This window comes from Polistes canadensis, unplaced genomic scaffold (assembly GCF_001313835.1).
Source record: "Polistes canadensis isolate GaletaPanama2010 unplaced genomic scaffold, ASM131383v1 scaffold_138, whole genome shotgun sequence".
Lineage (NCBI taxonomy): Eukaryota > Metazoa > Arthropoda > Insecta > Hymenoptera > Vespidae > Polistes > Polistes canadensis.
The window spans coordinates 169,843-189,460 of NW_014569685.1; the positions used below are offsets into that span (position 1 = coordinate 169,843).

At 31.4% G+C, this 19,618-nt stretch overlaps 1 protein-coding gene across 3 annotated transcripts in view; it reads right to left on the reverse strand.

The window, feature by feature from the left end:
* Nucleotides 1–2,790: 2,790 nt before the first annotated feature.
* LOC106788379 (ecdysone-induced protein 78C) overlaps nt 2,791–19,618 on the reverse strand; it is an 87,663-nt gene continuing 70,835 nt past the window's right edge. For 2 of the 3 annotated variants that reach the window (XM_014751572.1, XM_014751570.1), the window contains exons 3-8: nt 13,985–14,109; nt 8,570–8,711; nt 6,735–7,207; nt 5,901–6,218; nt 5,182–5,581; nt 2,791–4,820 (exon numbers count right to left, since the gene is read on the reverse strand). In XM_014751572.1, coding sequence (XP_014607058.1) covers nt 5,186–5,581; nt 5,901–6,218; nt 6,735–7,207; nt 8,570–8,711; nt 13,985–14,109 — 1,454 coding nt within the window. In that variant the 3' untranslated portion in view covers nt 2,791–4,820; nt 5,182–5,185. The remainder of the gene's footprint in view (nt 4,821–5,181; nt 5,582–5,900; nt 6,219–6,734; nt 7,208–8,569; nt 8,712–13,984; nt 14,110–19,618) is intronic. The other variant, XM_014751571.1, reaches the window with a different exon arrangement.

Consider the following 19,618-nt stretch of genomic DNA (forward strand, 5'->3'; position numbering starts at 1 on the left):
GTTTGTTTGTTAAGAAACAATTCCCGTCTCGCTTGGCACGCCATCCAACATCATGATCGTCATCATGATTTATTATACTTTATATATATATATATATATATATATATATATATGTAATATGTATAATTATCGTCTAACTGACATTTCATTCATATTAAAAAAGAAGATTATAGATGTATAGGTGTGTGCTATGTGACGAAATGCGACGTACGCTTAAGCATTATTCATTTATCTACCTATAACTTTACACATAGATATAATATTTAAATGAAATTAATATAATAACAATCACCACACCATAGTTCTCTTTCTCGACTATATGGAAGGGGGTGGGGGTGGTTGTAGTGGTGGTGGTGGTGGTGGTGGTTTTATGCTTGAGCAGTTGATCTTTTTTTTTCCTACTTCCTTTTTTCTCGAACTTGTTCCAGAGAATATTATCTATCCTTCTCTTCTCTTAACAAAGTGTTGTGTTACGCGTAATGAGAATAACAATAATAATGATAATGCAATTATTACTATTATTATGGCTATAGTACAAATGACGAGGATGATGATGATGATGATGACAATGACAATGACGACGACGGTAATGTGCTAATAATATAATTATCATAAAACATCGTAATAATAATAATGTCAATAATATTAGCAATGTTACTAACATAGTATCAATAATAATAATAATAATAATAATAGTAGTAATAATATAACGAAATAATATATAATCAATAGTAGTATTATTTTAATATTGATTATAATTCTCTCATTTAAAGTATTTACAAACGTTATAGCACCATGACCGAAATCTTTTAAGGCTGATTTAAGAGAACGATAGATAGAAATAAAGAATAAAAGAAAGAAATTATTAATAATCTCCGACACAATTTTTCGGAGGGGGTGATATATTTTTTTTACGAGTCGATAGAAACAACCCCATCTTTCCCGCATTAGCAGCCCCAACCCTCTCCGCCTTTAAATCGGATACACGAAGGTAGAAAAAGAAAAGAAAACAAGAAATTAGTATTATTATTATTATTAGAAAAGAAAATATAATTCAACGCGAGAATATTCATTTTATTTATTATTACTAACAATGAGATATTTTTAAGATATTTATGCTCGCGAGTGTGATTAAAAAGATTTTTAACAAGCGATCGATTGGCGGACGACACCATTTGATGGCATATATCATAATAATTCTATCAACGTTAAGTATATTTGGCCGTTTTTAAATCGCGTTTTCTTTTTCATCAACTTAATCAATGATAGAGTATCGAATGAAACGGGACCTAGCGACTAGAAATTTAGAAAGAAAAATATCAACGCGATAATTCTCTTCGATCCAAGTTGAAAGAAAATTTCATACAATTTTTTACAATAAAACAATAATAATATTAAAAGTATATATCGTATCGACGTTCTTGCTACGCCAAAGGCCTGATTGAAATTTTCCTTCTGACTTTCTCTTTTTTTTTTTTTTTTTTAAATAAAAAGATAAAAGATAAAGAAAGATAATCAATCGATAAAAATTAAAACGAATGATTAATTCCTCTAATGAAACGACGCGTGAATAATTTTTTTTTTATCGTTGCCAACTATTTCGCGCACGTATAGATAATTATTATAATAACGATATATCTCTGCGCAGATCATTTTTATCTGGTAGATTCTAATTCGGTTAAAGAATTTTCTCGACATATTTTGTTCTTAACTACGACGACGGCGATTAGAATTAGGAAAGAGTTGAATTAGTGAAATAGTGAAATAGTGAAAGAGAGAGAAAGAATGAGAGAGAGAGAGAGAGAGAGAGAGAGAGAGAGAGAGAGAGAGAGAGAGAAAGAGAAAGAGATAGAAAGATAGAGGAGAAGGAAAGAGAAAGAGAGAGAGAGAGAGAGAGACAGAATTAGTTAATAACGATCGACTTAATAAATGCCGAAATATGCTACCATGATAGATCTACGATCGTTCGACGTAACGCATATAATAATTCTATTTTTTTTCCGCATATAGATTTATAATCTTCATATATATATATATATATATATATATATATTTTTGTATGTATGTATATNTCGTTCTCTTCCAATCCTTCCTTCTGTATTTTTATTCGAGATGAAATTAGGATTATTTAATAATTACAAGGATTTGAACATATTTTTTTTTTAATATATATATATATAGATCCATTCTTATATTAAACTATGATATCCCTCTTTGTTCTCAATATATTAATTAGGTATGATATGTTTATTCACAACTTGATGTGAGCGTTTAGAGTTGGAATCTTTTCTTGTAATATCGCGAAGATAAATTCTTCTATTCCTCTTACTCTTTTTTTCTTGTTGTTTGTTGTTGTTTATAGCAATATAGCGATGTATTGATAATATTTTATTAATTTAAGTACGACGCGTTAGATAAAACATTAATTTTTCTATAGATAAACTTGCTCTTTCTTCCCATCTCTCGACTGATCGATATATACATACATACATATATATATGTATATATATATATATATATATATATTTATTTATTTATAATAATTACATATTGATATACGCATTATATACTAGTCATTGTCAGAGAGTTATTTATTAGTGTTTCAAAGTTCGAAGAGTTGAATGCGCTCACTTCAGGGTTTTTTTGTGTGTTATATTTTATTTTTATAAAACCAATATTTCTGCTCGTGGATTGGATGGATAGTTTCCGGCTCGGCGGTTATCTCGTCATAGATAAATGTACTATTGTTTCGTAGGTATGTTTTTTTTCTTCTTTCTATATTTCTTTTCCTTTTTTTTTTTTTTTTTTTTTTTTTTAAATGACTTTTTACCAGAGAAACGAACAATTATAATAATATTTCATGGAAAGAGGATAATTAGAATGAATGATTCTAAGCGATCAATAGTCTGACGGAATCACCCTGAAGTAAGTTAGCATATATATATATATTGTTACTATTCTACTTGTCAAGTAATAAAAATAGAGATTGCATAGATTGAGATTCGTAGCAGATTACCTCGAATGTTACGTTCTAAATAGAATATCCTTTCGAGTCTTATAACATGAGATTTATTTATTATTTGCGTTTTATATATGAATTACATTATTATTTTAGGATAATTCATAACTTCGCGATAGATAACGCGGTTTTTTTGCCTTCTTTTTTTTCTTTTCTTTTCTTTTCTTTTCTTTTACTTTACTTTTCATTAACTGGAGTATTACGTAACTTCTTTTATCTTCTTACTTCCATATAAGTGCAAACCGTTTATATTGCCGTCAATTTAGTCTTACGCGCGTCACTTTGAAAATCTTTAAAGACAAAAGAAGAAGGGTTCAATCAAGAAAACCTAGAAAGAAGAGATTTCATTTTAGACGAGTTTCTTTTTTTTTCTTTTTTTTTTATATTTCTTTTTCTTTTTTCTTTTTTTTCCTGTCCACTCTTTTTTTTTTTATACGATTAGATCTTTTCCGATATGTCTAAGGAATTTGGTGTTTTCACGTTCGCCGGTCTTGTTATTAGTGTTGAATAATTTTCTAAATATTTATATAATATCGCGATAATTCTTTTCTCCTATCCTCCTCCTCCTCCGCCCTTAATTAATTAAAAATTAATTCCAAAACTTTCAAAGTCCTCTTATTATAATAATACGTTAAAATTCTTAAAACTTCGAGAAGAACACCAATCGGACTCCGAAAGTTATCTCAATAAACCTCGCGAACTTGATCGCATTATCTTCTTTTAATCCCCTTTTTTATTTTTTTTTTTTTCTTTTCCTCTTTTCTTCTCATTCTCGTTACTTTTTTCTTTTCCTCTTTTCTTCTTTTGCGCATGTCGAATGCCAAAAAAAAGAAAAAATAAAACACAAGTAACGTACAAATTTTCGAAAATCGCTTATTTCGACGCAATGTGGCATATACACGAGATAATAACTTTTAACGCGAAATATCATACCGACATTATTGAGTATTTAATTGCCCATCCCTTAAAAGGGTGCGAAATATCGAGTCATCATTACAATATGTATCGTCAAAGGTACAACTTCTCTTTCTCTCTCTCTGCTTTTTCTTTGCCTTTCTTCTGTTTTTCTTTTCTTTTCTTTTTTTTTGGCTTGCTTTATACTTTAAATTCGAACGATTTCATCTTGTTTTTCTTCATCCTAGATCATATGTTCGTTCGTTCATATCTTCAGCAGGAGTTACGCGGATTTTGAGCATATAACTTTAGTATATGTATTGCTTGTACTTCCACTTAGAAAAACATCTTTTCTCACCATCGAAACGACTCGTAAAATCACGAATAAAATGCGATTTTTATATATATATACACATCATCTTTTGTTACGATATACATATATATATATATATATATGTGATATATTATATCCCATCGCGATAAAGCGAGGTTAATATTTTTCATTCTCATATATGGTCCAGACCGAGAATGGTTTTGCTTTTATTGCTAATCCGTACCCTCCATAACAAAGAATAGATCAGAAAGGAATCCCCCTCTTTCCAAAGATGGTCTGTCTGGTCCATCATCATCATCTCCATTGAGACGGGGTAAAATCGATGAGCCCTTTTTCCTCTTCTTCTTCTTCTTCTTCTTCTTCTTCTTCTTCTTCTTCTTCTTCTTTTTCTTCTTCTTCTTCTTCTTCTATCGCATCTCATCTTAGCAACGATGATACGTCACTGTCGTTTCTCAACCAGCGAAATCGAGAACGTTTCCTGAATTTCTTTATTTGTGCGATCAGCTCTGGAAAGCTTAGATTTATCCCGGCAGGAACCCATCATATAATGCCTGTGCCGTTTCGATACGAGTCCTGAAACATATCGATTACGATATTTTCTTTTAAATGTGTTTTTGTCATTTTATTAACATACCTGATATAATAATTATTTATTAAAAAATACGCGTATATTTTAAATGAGAAATATAACGAGACGCGTTATGTGTTGGAGTCAATATCATTTATTTATTTATTTATTTTTTTTTTTAAATATTATTATTATTAATTTAATTATATGAATTTGTCGTCAAAAATTGAATATTTTCTTTTAATAAAGATTCATTTTCGTTTTAACAATGAAATAAAACAAGTCAAGGGGCGTTGACATATTATCAAAATAGAAAAAGAAGTATCGAGAGGAATAAGAAATAAAATGAAGTATTAATAACAATACCTCTTCATTGCAGGTCTTCCTCGCATTTAGGAATGTCGAAGATCTCGGCGAAAAGAGGTGGCAGCTTCAGTTTAGTCCAGTTTCTCCTAAACCAATCTAAAAGATTAGCGTGCCTAGCACCAAGCGCCCTGAGTTCCGGTATCCTCTGAGAAACTCCAGATATGCTGGCACAGCCAGATGCTGAGGTTGCTTCGGCACCGGTGCCATTGTGATTTCTTGAAGTTTGAACTCTGAGGGCTTCTAAAAGACGATCCTGAAGCCTCTGGACCGCTTTAACGTCGTTAAGACCAGCCCTTTCACCGAGTAGCACTGCACCCGAGAACAAACCTAACTCGGCGTCTGCCAGTTGATAAGCGTTTAAAGATGACGTGAATTGCATCAAGGCTGCCACGAAGTCGGGCTACGATATTTTGTTTTTTTTTTTTTCAAATTGAAACAGTCAAAAGATTAGTAAATGTCGTTTGAGAATTTGAACGATAGTCAAATTTTAACCCTTCAAACTGGGAACTCGTTAAAAACGATGCTACTAAATTTTTGTTTCTTTTTTTTTTTTATACAATTGCATAAAAAAATCTTCACATGTACTATTTACCGTTGGTAAATAATTAATTTCCCGTTTAAAGGATTAAGATTGATGAGATAACGATCATGATAAACGAAACAAAATAACGAATAATAATTTATTACAGAGGTGTAATTAAATATAAAGAGGAACATACCTCGTACATGAGTTCCATTTGTTGCCTGGTGATGTATGTACCATCCTCGAAAGTCATTGAACTATCTGTAGTCATTTTAGAAATGTGACTGAGCCAGACCTCGAAGAAGCCAACCTTGATAAGAATGAGTTGATCGTCCTGCGAGAGTTCACAGAATCCTGGAACTCTCTTGGCAAATTCTACCACCCTCTGTACCGACGGTGTAACCCTAGTCGCAAACTGTTGCCACAACCAGATTCTCTGTGATTCAACGGTTTCTGCTGTTGAGGAGGCTGCCTCTGGGTCTTCCGGGCTGGCCGGCTGCGAAGAATCACTCGCCTAATCAGCAGGATTACAAAAAGAAACACAGGCATTGCTGCCAATTCTAATCAAGGATATAGTTCTATATAACTTTTATATTATAATTCAATTAAGTATTATCTCTCTCTCGACAACGATAACAACAATAACAACCAAAATCTTAACGATAAACAAATTTCGTTTATCTATTTTTGGATTTTAATCTAGATCAAAAAAAAAAAAGAAAAAAAGAAAAAAAAAAGAAAGAAGAGAGAAAAGATTATTAAAAATTGTTAAAGGCCACTACGAAAATGAGGTTACGCTCGGTGTGTCCTCAAATATACTTGATCTACCACTGATAATTCTTTTATGCATTCCACACGAGAAAATCGATACAGGTCGGAGTTTATTAAACGTTGAATGAATAATAAGTATTATCTCGCGTTAACGAGAACAGAGATCTTATTTATTACATTAGAAGCCCCTATTTTGTAATTAAAGGCAAAAGCACAATAATGCCATGGGTCTTTAGGATATCCATTAAGTTATTCTCACCGGTATTATCATTGGCTTTCGTATAAGACCCCTCGTGGACTCCTCGGTAAAACCACAATGCGCGTGATGTGCTTGCGACACTTGAAGGATAACATCGTAAACTGCCAACTGTTTAACATCCGTGTCGGATTGATCAGCTTCGGCTACCGCTGATGGGGGTATTCTTGGCATTGCATTGCCACCTTGTCCATTATTGTTATTATTATTATTATTATTGTTATTATTTTGACTGCTGGTGTTGTTGTTATTGTTGTTGTTGCTGCTGCTGTTGTTGTTGTTGTTGTTATTGTTGTTGTTGTTGTTATTATTATTATTATTATTATTGTTATTATTGTTATTGCCAGTTCCAGCGGAAGACGTGAGCTGTTGCACGCCGGTTGTAGTCGTCGATGTGGTCGTCGTCGTGGTCGTCGGTACGGAATCTTCAGGACCTCGTTCTCGCGAACGTTTCGGCACTCTGCCGTATCTGACAGCTATACGAAATATAATATTTATTATTATTATAATACATTTTTTTAGCTTGTTAAGGGTTTATCATCTGTTCCTATTAACCAATTTTATGCTATCTTATTAAATGGCATATTTAATACTTTACTTAGGATACTACTACACAGTTTTCAATTATAACATATTTTCTATCTCGTTAGAATTATAACGTTTGTTGTCTCGAATGTGTTTTATTTTCTAATTTATTTAGACAGATATCTTTTTATTTACCAATCTAATCGTTGTAATTATTATACATATTATTATTCATTTTGGTATATTTTATAATCCGAGATTACTTTGCAATCTTATTTGATCCTGCTTTAATTTCTTCTTTTATTATATTTGTTTTCAGACGAAACACGAAATTTCGATTACATAAAGAGAGAAAGAGAGAGAGGAAGATAACGAATAACTATTGTAGAATGATATGTGTATATGATATATGATACATTTGATTACTTTGTGGGTGTCCGTTAATGGATGGTAATTTTCAAATAAAAGGGATAGAGAATAGAGGATACGCGATAATCGATGATAAAAGCTTTCTCGCGAGAGAAAAACATGGCGATGTATGTGTCAATATACATATTATACATATTTAGTTGTATTTTACATATATATATAAGTTTATTACTATGTTTAGGAAAAAGGAACGAGTAGTTTCGACTTAAGCGTCATATGCACGTGTACGTTGTGCTTGATGGAACTTTGACGTTTAATTATGCACGCAACTTCTTTCTCTTTCTCTCTCTCTCTCTCTTTCTCTTTTCCTCTCTAACATCAAACCCCTTTCAACCCCGCGGGTTTACTTTACCACTTGTCGCCCTTGGCCAACGGAAGCTCGTAGAGCAAAGTTGATGTCGCGCTGAGATGAGTTTCCGTACCTGATATTCTAGTTTTCCAATCAAACGATTTACATATCTAATTGTAAGATCTTAACGAAAATGACGTCTATTCGTAAAATAGCCACATTTTAAATAGATCTTAATTCCGATAGATTTTCTATTTTAATCCGAAGTTTAATATTGAAACAAGTTGAAATGTTTTATTATGATTCGTGATTTTTGTTGATATCGTATAACGAAAGACTAGTAGTTATTCGTAATTACACGTAGGTATTTCAAGATGAAAATGTTGAAGAAGTAATTAGTATTGACTTTTATTTCTTTTTTTTCGTTGAAAGAAAAAAACTTGATACAAGAGCTTTATAGAATTAGTTTATTTCTCAATCGTCATCTTGTTTGTTCGATTATACAGTTTAATCCTTGATAATCACTATTCTGATGTATCTACGATAATTATTTATGCGAAAGTGGTTTGATTATTTGATCTTATCTCATACTTACAATCCCTGGACATGCCGACAGCTAGGCACTTCTTGAATCTGCAGTACTGGCAACGATTCCGATTTAATCTGATTACCAGACACTTGCCGTCCCTCAGGCACCTGTATTCTATCTGCTTTTGTATGCTTCTTCTGAAGAATCCCTACGAATGAAAAATAAATCTTTAAAAAACTCTCCGACAACTCGGATATCATTATAGAGAAATTATCATAGATCTATAAACAGGATACGAAGATAAATAACGAACAACAAAAAATCCTATAATAGTTTCATCGAGTCCATTTTATCTTATATCTAAGAACTCGAGGCACGCATTTCATAGATTTTCGATAGAGAACACAAAAAATTGAGTTTAAATTTAAATTTATATATTTTTCTTTTTTAAATCATATTTTTTTCCAATTTGTTATAATGACCATAATGGGATCTACGATAGAATTCGTTTTCATTTCGGTTCAGTTTGATATTAAACGTAATAGCTTTGGTAATCTGGAGTTTGCCTGATCGAATCGGAAATGAAAAGAACATCTAGGCATCTTCGTGACTAGAGAACGGATGAAAATTAATTAGAAGACATTCGTTTTCTAGTTACTTCGAAAGATAGTAGTAACGAAATGACACATATATATATATATACACGTATGTTTATTTTTAAAAGTAAAATATCAAAACGTACGTAATTATATGACGTAAAGAATACATTTAAAAAGAAAAGGATTACGTTGATTCGTCATAAAAAAAAAAAACAAATGATATTATTAAAACTATATGAAATATATTCTAAAATAAATTGTTTCGACAGATAAATCAAATGAAATATATTATATGAGCGTAGAAATGTGTATGGGATATTTATTACAAATCGTTAATAACTGAAAATAGAACAGGAACTGTTTGTCCGATCGTTAATAGAAAATGAATGTAAAGTACTTAATAATACGAGAAACGATGTTGACATTTTCAAAGATAAATTATAGGATTTTCAATATATATATATATGTATTAAACGGGATGATAGATGAATGAAATAATGAAGAATCCTGAGAACATGTCGTTTCCTTTAAACGATCGAAAATTCAGATCTTCTGTTTATTAACATTGATATCAATTAATTAAGAATAAACGTGTGTTGGTAATAGTTCGAGAACTGCATTGCTGATGCGTATCCCAGGTTCCGATATCCTGCATAGCGCATAGAATAACGTGAAACAGCTGCCTGTAATATAGTTCTATCTTTCTCCCTCTCCTCTCTCTCTCTCTTTCTCTTTATTCGTTGGGAAAAATCAATACTTATGTCACACGCTGGTATAAACTGTGCGCGTTTATTACAAAAGCTAAAGAAAATTAATAATAGGTAGAGAATTATTTGAAATTCAATGGAAAATGATGAAATATTGTAGCTTTGATTACGTACCTCTCATTAATCGTTCGAAATTGTTACGTTCTTTATTTCGAAGTATCACGAAATAAAGAAAGAAAGAAAGAAAGAAAGATGAGGAAGTAATAATTATTTAAAAAATAGAAAAAAAAAAAAAAAACAAGACGTAAGAATTATTTTTTGATAAATGTGACAACTCGCACACGTATAGAAAAAGGTAGTAGATGAACAATGTTGATAAAGATTGAACACGCGAGATGTGAAACGGTGACTAATAAGAATTGTCGCAAACTTAATATCTCGAACGCGCGTTTTATCGTTTCGTTTAATAGCAATTCGTTACGAGCACTTTCGTTTATTGAAATATATGTGACAGAAGGTATAAAATCGATCGAAAGTTTTACAAAAGTTTGTATCCCGTACGTGATGACTTGTGTGTTAAACTTGTAACTCGTAAATAGGCATTAAGTGAAAGGCACATTAAATTATTATAATTATTTTATTATATATTTCTCTCTCGTTTTTTTTTTTTTAAAAGAAGAAGAAATCAAATACGAGAAGGAGGGAAAAAAAAAAAGGAAAAACTTGACGCGACAAGTTGCATAATGAGCGTATAATTTCTTCCGCTGACTATAAGTGGACATACGTGAATTGGTTGTCTCTGTCTATCGAATGTTATGCGAGTTCGCAGTAGTAAAAGCATTGGAATGGTCGGACAACGCAAAGTAAATCCTATAATTAAAACTTTCCCTCCCCCGGCTAAAATTGAAAGTTCCTTATAGCGATATAACAGATTCTTCTTTTTATTTTTTTTTTTTTTTTTTTTTTTTTTTAAACAGACTTATAACTTACAATTAGACGGATTTTTATTTTACTTAGTTTCGTATTTATCGGATATATCGAGATATTTCGTTATATTCGATAAAAGTTTGGACAAAAAAAATGCGACGGAACTTTTAAATAAATTTTAATCTTTATTATAGATTCAAAAACGTTAATACTTTAAATCGATAAACTTATTTCACAATTTGTTTGTTTTTTTCAGAAATACAATTATATATATATAATGTTTTAATAAAAATATAATATAGAATATATATATTAAATTTTAATTTTGATATTCACGAAAATGATTGAATTAAAAAAAATATTTATAAAATATCTTTTGTTAAAAAACTACTTTAGAATACAGGATTAACTCGACGTATATAATACTTAATACTCTTCGTCTACTTTTATATAGTTATAATCATATTATCCCGTTTTAAGCATTTATCAAATTCTTGAAATTCTTCATAGCAAGTGTATTTATATATCCTTACGATAGAAGTAAAAGAAGAAAAAGAAAAAGAAAAAGAAGTAGAAGAATTAGAAAAAGAATTCACTTATAACCACGGACGAGTACGTTTTCCGTACGTTTATTAAATTTTAATAGTTAGATATTCGTCAGCGATACCGAGTCACGATTACACTCTTTTTCTCTCTCTCTCTCTCTCTCACACATTTAAAAAGATCAAGAGAGAGAGAGAGATAGAGGGAGAAAAGACGTCTCGCATTTTTGAACGTATTCTCATCATATTGAAAACGTACCGTGGAATCGAAAGTTGCACGTGTGCATTCAGTGCTCAAACACATATACAAGCAGGAAGATGCGATCTTTTTCGATCCATGTATCTATACATGTATATGTATATGCAGTATATATATATATATATATGTATATATAAGTATATATGTTGTATGTAGTTGTACGATCGCGAGAATGCACCAATTCACCGTTAACTCTGGCCTTAGGGCTTCCGTGTTTCAATCTCAGACGAGGAGTGCCGCTCGATCGGTGGATATGCATCTCGTGCAAGGCTTAAGGTCTATTCACAACAAATGAACGTTACGCTTCCTAGTAGAAACATCGTTAGAAGGAATTCAAAGTACAATTTGGGTAGGTTCCTTTACAATCGGGAATATCTATTGTGTAACTTTTCATCTTTGTATTTTAACAATGATATGTCTCAGAATTATATGTATATTGATTATATATATATATAAGTATATGAATCAATGAGAGAAAAGTTATACACGAGGGAGGTAGGGACGGGGTGTATATATAATTGGATCGTTTATTATAAAAGTGGGTTAAATAGATTTTTGAATAAAATTGAGAAAACGTATCAGTTTTCATGTGGTTTATTTATAATTTATGAAAATAATATCATTTTATTTTTTTTCGCTAATGGGCATACTACACGTCCACTTTCATAATGAACGTTTCTATATGATGGACAGACTGTAGAGAACAAAAAGTTTGGAATTATTACGTAAATTCAGAGACACGGGATATTTATATATATATATATAAAAGAAATTAATGTGCCTTTAGGAATAATGTGTTCTAATTGAATACTATTTCTACGCAAATATAATGCAATTTATTTGATATATCAAAACTTTATCGGTATATTCGATTTTAACGAAAAATAACAAAAAAAACTTTGTGCCGATATTTGCACGTATATGTTTCTTTTTTTTTTTCCGAGAAAATAATTAATATTTCAACCACGCAGTCTGACATTCAAAAAAAAAAAAAAAAATGTAAGATTTTCGTTATTTTTCTGTGCAACAAAAATATAGGATAAAATTAAACGAATTATTGATTAAACGAGAGAGATATCACAAATAATACGTCTCGTTGGATATATTTGAACACTTTCGTATCCTTCAGTTTGATATTACTCGACGAGTTCTGTCATTATTACATCAAAATAGCAACTTGGTTAAACTAATTATAGTTATTTCGGTTCTGCACAACACAACACGTTACTCGAACGAAAAGAGATATGAATTGTTATTTATATCGCGGTAAGTCTCGTGGCGGCAATAACGATACACGTATTAAAAAAAATACAAATACAAATACAAATACAAAAGGAAAAACAAGCATGGGATAAAACACAAAAGTAGATGATCGTTCGTTTCCTTTACTCGCGTTCAGGGATCCCTGTAATTTATTACACCTCGTTGCTAACTTCGCTAATACTAATTATACTTTAGTGCCGATCACGAAGCGCGTAGGTTAATGTTCGCAATGCGTAATAACGTTGTCGTTCAATACATATATACACACACACACGCGCACATACACGATCAACACAATATGTAACAATGAATTCACCTTCTGCAACGTGTCACTCTTGTCAATCATTATTATTTCTTTTCTTTGTGATTTTTTTTTCTTTTTTTTTTTATCGAGGAAAAAATACAATTCTACCTGGGGAAATCCTTTTTCTTTTTTTTTTTCTTTTTTACGATTCGTAGAGAGATTATGCTATTATTTCGATCGTTTGTTAGACACATTTAATATTGCAGAAATAATATTTGCGTGAATATTATAAAAGGAAAAAGAACAAAAAAATTATTATAGATACTTTTTTGAGATTAATAGAATAGTATTACTTATAAACTTTTCTGATGAACATCATGTATTAAATATAATATCAATTTCTTAAGATAAAGAAAAACTATAAGAAAAACTGGTTAAACTTTCAGTGAGAATACGAGCACGTATCTATTTTTGATATAATCGTATATTACGTATACCATCGTTTCTATAAACATCTTTCTATAATTGCTTTACTTGAGATTAAGTGAAATAGGATATATATATATATATTATATATGCAGGTATAGATCGCAGGTGTTTCTCTGTATAACATAGCTATAAATCTTTCTAATCTAACTTGATCTAACCGATCTCTCTGTGCACTCTCTCGAAAGTCGATCGATCGTTAGATCGTGAATGTTGTTCACTTACGAAAGGTTTAAAGAAGAAGAGGTAAGAGAAAATTAAACAAAAAGAAAAAGAAAGAGAGAGAGAGAGAGAGAGAGAAAGAAAAGAAATAGTCGATAATCGAGTTGATTTAAAAAAAAAACAGAAATATAATAATGAAATAAAAGAACAATATTATAATGAGTCGACGATTTATTTGAAAAAAAAAAAAACAAAAAAAAAAAGAAAGAAAAAGAAACAGATGCTTACTTACCTTGCACCCCTCGCAGCTAGTAACACCGTAATGATAGCCACTTGCCTTGTCACCGCAAACTTTACAAGGTACAAAACTTTTAGCTGGCGTCGAACTGTTAGAATCGGCTGCCGCGTAATGTTGCTCTGTAAATAGACAAAAAAAAGAAAAATCTAAGATAAATATGTGTATGTGTGTGTGTATGTGTGTTTAACGAAAAAAAAAGAAAAAGGAAAAAAAAAAAAAAAGAAAAGAAAGGAGATAAGTTTTTTCACAATAGGAACGAGAATCGTTTCGCAGGTAAAAAATCAATGCACTTTTTAAGAAACAAAAAAATATATTTATGATTTTCGTTATAGAAATCACAAAAGCTCCATCTTTGTTCTTATTCTATGTGATACACGCATACGTATACGAGAGAAAATATTTTTCAAAGAAAGAGAGAGAGAGAAAGAAAGAAAGAGTGTGTGTAAAATATTTTTACATTATTATTATTCTCTTATATATATATAAAGTCGTTCAATAGACTTTTTAGAATATATATAAGACTATTCCTATTCCAATTTTATGGAAATTCTTTGAAAAATAAAGATAAAGTCATTGAAGTTAGTAACGGTAAGAATAAAGGGGGAGGAAAAGAAAAACCATGAAAGACAATCGTTGGAAATGTTAGTTTCTTTCTTTCTCTCTCTCTCTTTCTCCTTCTCTCTCTCTCTCTCTCTCTCTCTCTCTCTCTCTCTCTCTCTCTTTCGATTGTGTTCCATAGTGCTTTTCTCGTAGAAGTATATAGTTGTCTTTGCTGCTTTAAGGCGTTAGCGTCAAAGCTGCACAAGGAGGTTTTAGAAAGATGAAGGAAGAAAAGATAGGAAAAAGAAACAGGAAGGGAAAAAAGAAGTAGAAGAAGAAATAGAAGAAAAATAAAAAGAAGAAGAGGAAGAGGAAGAGGAAGAGGAAGAGAAGTAAAGGTAAGGTAAAGTAAGGTAAGGGAAGGAAAGGGAAGGGAAGGGAATAGACAGACGCTTCTGTGGTCGAGGTTCTGGTGTAACGGAAAGCCTGCATCAACCGTTACACGAAGATGTGGACGATGAGGAGAAGGGAAAATAGTAGTCGACCGCTCCAAGGAAGATACTTTCTTATTCGACATGGATGGAAAGAGATGAGAGAAGAAAACGCCGATGGGTAGGAAAGAAAGGAAAAAGGTAAAAAGTTAAAACGGGGCCGGGACCAATCTCCGTGAAGGGAGATTAAGAATACAGTATGTTATATACGTATGTAAGTATTTACTCGTATCTACTTGTATCTACTAACTATTAACTAACGTTTACCGTTTCCATCTCTTTATCGTAATCGAACGAGTTTATTTTTTGTTTGTTTCTCTCTCTCTCTCTCTCTCTCTCTCTATTTATTACTGATATATTTTCAAATAGAAGGATATAACATGTATTAGATTATATTCCTTTTTTCTTTTTATTTATATTATATTATTGTTTAAACTGTTATATATATATATATTTTTAAATTCTTTATGAAAGATCGATATAAAAAGTTTAGTATAAAATTGTATTATTTGTATCATGTTTATTACATACACTTTGTAAACGTTTGATTATATTAATATAGGTTCTATGTAAGTTTATAATTCATTATATGATCAAACGTTATTACGAGGATCGTTGAAACGTTTAATGACATAATGAAGAATTAATATACTGATATCTAGTCTGTTAACGTAATTAGATTGTATACGAGTATACTTTGTTTCTCTCTTATGTTTGATTTATTAGACAAAATTGGAAAATATTTAATATAGAATCTATTGTATATATAATTCTATATAGATATATTATATAACTATTATATGTTAGAGAGTCAGAGAGTACTCTTTGTAACGTTTCTAGTATTACGTGTCATTCGTAACGAACGGTACTACTACTCCTTTCCTTATTTCGTAGCGTTAACGTAAAGACTATTATAAGGATCTAATCTCTTTGGCCGTTATCCCACATCCGAAAACGGCGTTACTTCTTTTTTTTTTTTCTTTTTCTGTAACGTTCGTAGACGCGTTTGCTATAATGATTCTATGTACCCATATATATATATATATGGGGTTGGACTCGTTCGGCTTGTTTCACGTTTCTCTACTTGCACCGTAATACGAACGATGAGAACGATCAAGGTTCACGAGAATACGAGTATATATATATATATATTATTTATATTGTACAATATTAACATACATTTTTTGTGTTTCGTAATATTTATACGAATATATATATATATTCCTGTTAAAATTGTATCGCAGGAGAAATAACGTTATATGAACTGTCATTAATGTATCATCATAATTTAAAGAACCATAATCTATAGATATTTAAAGAACGTTGCTCGTAGAATTTCGATCGTTGTTTCTTTCGAGGCTAATGTAATTGAATTATTTTTTCTTGTAATTAAAAAGGAAGAGAAAGAAAAAGAAAAAGAAATAGTGTAAACGAAACTTCGTAAAGTGTTTCGTAGGGTCAGAAAAAAGAAAAAAAAAACAAAAGAAAATAAAATAAAAAAAGAAGGGGGTGTTAAAGTTTTCATTAATTTATTATAATAGGAAAAAAGTTATAAAAAGATATAAGAAAAGCAGCCATTTGGTAAGCACTTATTTATATTCGTTAAATTACTCGTTACAGAACCTCGAACGTGTCTGGGAATAAATCTCGGTGCTTTTAAGTACTTCCTCGTATGGCAATTATAGAGCACTTTAATAGCGACTTAATCGTTCGTGCCGATGCAAATTTGGTCGTTTCACCTACGGGACCAAAGGCAATAAAAACTCAAGCCGTTCCTCCTCCTTCTCGTTCATTATACACCGAGAGAGAGAGAGAGAGAGAGAGAGAGAAAGAGAGAGAGAGAGACAGACTTGGTATTATTTATCGTTAACTGCTACGATAAATTCAATATTACGACGTTCTCATATTTCCCGTATAGTATGTGCTCGCTTACTCGCACATACAAATATATAATAATATATATAGATATGAGTGTACATTTATATAAACGAGAAAGCTTAACTCGTCTCTCTTTTTTAAAGATCGAACGCGATCTTTACGATTGAGGGATGGTGGTGGGGTGGTAGAGGAGGAAAGGGACTTGCATTGTATGCAATAAGAAAAGTACGGAAACCGATGAACATTCGAAATCCGCGTGTTTATTTTTTGGGCAAAAAAGATCGACTAAAATCCTTCCTATCAATAATATCTTTAACGTTTGACGTTTTCTTTCCTTTCATTATTCGAACTATTCATTTTTATATACGTGATATATATATATTTTTTTTCCTATTATTAAAAGAAATATTAGAGATCGCGTTTTTTGATGATCGTCGTTTAAATCCAATTTCGATCGAACTATCTTGTCAATGGTTTGGTTTTTGATTAAAACACGAGTAATATCTTTTTTACGCTTCCTTCTGTTTCACCATATCTTTTTTTTCAACATTATATTTTTGTTCGGAGATCAATAGGAAAGAGGACTTTTCATTTTTCTTTCTTTTTCGATAAATCGATAATACGAATATCGATGAGGTTTCGTTTTTTTTTTCTTTTTTCTTTCTCTCGATAAGGAGTAAGCGATTTCTAGATTTTTCTCAAGATAGTTTTTAAAATCTTGAGATTTCTCTCACTCTCTCTCTCTCTCTCTCTCTCTCTCTCTCTCTCTCTCTTTTTCTTCGTAGAAACATCGATCGTTGTCCGTATCTTTTTTCCTCTTTTTTTTCTTTCTTTCTATCCGATGTAGTAACAGACAGACGTGTCGCGTTCCTTACGGTCTCAACATCGATAAAACGTAAGGAAGAAAACTTCCGTTACTTTCGTAGGAAATATCCATAAAAAGAACGAACGAACCTGTCAACGTCGTTGAAGAAGATCTCTCTCGTCTAGTTTCGTCTTGTCTTGTCTTGTTCCTCGTGGTGATCACACAATTTTGCTTCACCGAACTTAATAGATAAAACATCTTTTTCTTATGAGATATTATATCATAGCCAATGTCTGTTTATACAAGACGTGTAGTAGATTGTTTCGATATTAGGTGTATCATTTTCTTTTTTTTTTTTTTTTTTTTTTTTTTTACATTAAACACGTTCTTACCCCATTTCTCTTTCATTTGGTGATTTATATTTGCGATTGGTAAAGATAAATTTTCGAATTAATTNCTTGTCTTGTCTTGTTCCTCGTGGTGATCACACAATTTTGCTTCACCGAACTTAATAGATAAAACATCTTTTTCTTATGAGATATTATATCATAGGGTTTTTGCGTTTATACAAGTTTAAAGGCCGACAAATCGAATAGAGATTACATCAATTTTTTTTTTTTTTTTTTTTTTCTTTTTTTTTTTTACATTAAACACGTTCTTACCCCATTTCTCTTTCATTTGGTGATTTATATTTGCGATTGGTAAAGATAAATTTTCGAATTAATTTTCGCTAAACCTCTTATCGATTATGAATTTACTAAATTATCATCGAACAGCAATATAATATTATCGTGAAATATTAAACAACGAAAAAAGAAAAAGAAAATATGAGAAAATTCGATTAAATGAGCTTTATCGATCCGCCTCCAACCTCCCTCTTCCCCCCTCCCCCCCACTCCTGCTCCGTTCCACATTCGACGAAATAATTCCAAACGATGAAAATATTCGCTCGTTATATACGGTACGAGGGTGGGAGGGGGGGTGGTGGTTTTGGGGGAAAGGTCGGACACGTATGATAAAGAGACGCATTTTCCAGAATGTATAAACGGTAAAGTCATTTTCTATGCGAGATAAACGAGTTTCTATGGTACGAAATGCATTTATTTGCTTTGTGAATGTTTTTGCATAAAACATTAATGATAACTATAGATATTGAACTTTGGAAATTGAACGCAATGCATTGATGAAATGTAATTTGTTAATTGAAATTTTTAACATACACGCATCGTCAATTTCTAACGTTCCTTTTTCTTTTATTTTCCGTTTCTTTTACCATTTCCATGAAATTCATTAGACGAAGAAGAAGCCAACGCGAATACCGTTGTTTTGATTTCTTAGAAAACAAAAAATAAGAGTTCAAGAAAAAGTAACGTTAATTTTACGAAGAGACACGACGAATCTTCCGAGTTATATAATTCACGTGAGAAACTATTATTATTATTAATTATTATTACGTATTTTTTATATCGTTGGAAGAGAAAATAATTTCTCCCCCCCCCCGCCACCTTTTTTTTTTCTTCTTTTTTCTTTCCTCTTCGTCTTTGGATTATTTTCCCTTATATTCTATTTTCCTTCATTCTGAAGATTCTCCTTTGTATGCGGTATATAAATTTTCGCGGTAACGTCTCGAGGACGTCATGTTCTCGAGAGAATGCACTTCGAGCATTGCAGTTCGAAAGCTCGAGTCGAATAGGTACGCTGTTCTTAAGGCCAAAGTAAGTTCTATCCCTCTTTATCCGAATATCCAACCAACCAACCAACCAACCAACCAATCAACTAACCAACCAACCAACCAACCAGCCCTTCTCGACTTCGTCATCTTGCTTCTCCCGTTTATCCAACAGTCTCATAGCATGAGGCTTTCAAACTGGGTCATAATGGTACAAAAACCATTCGCGAGTCCTTGTCTAATTC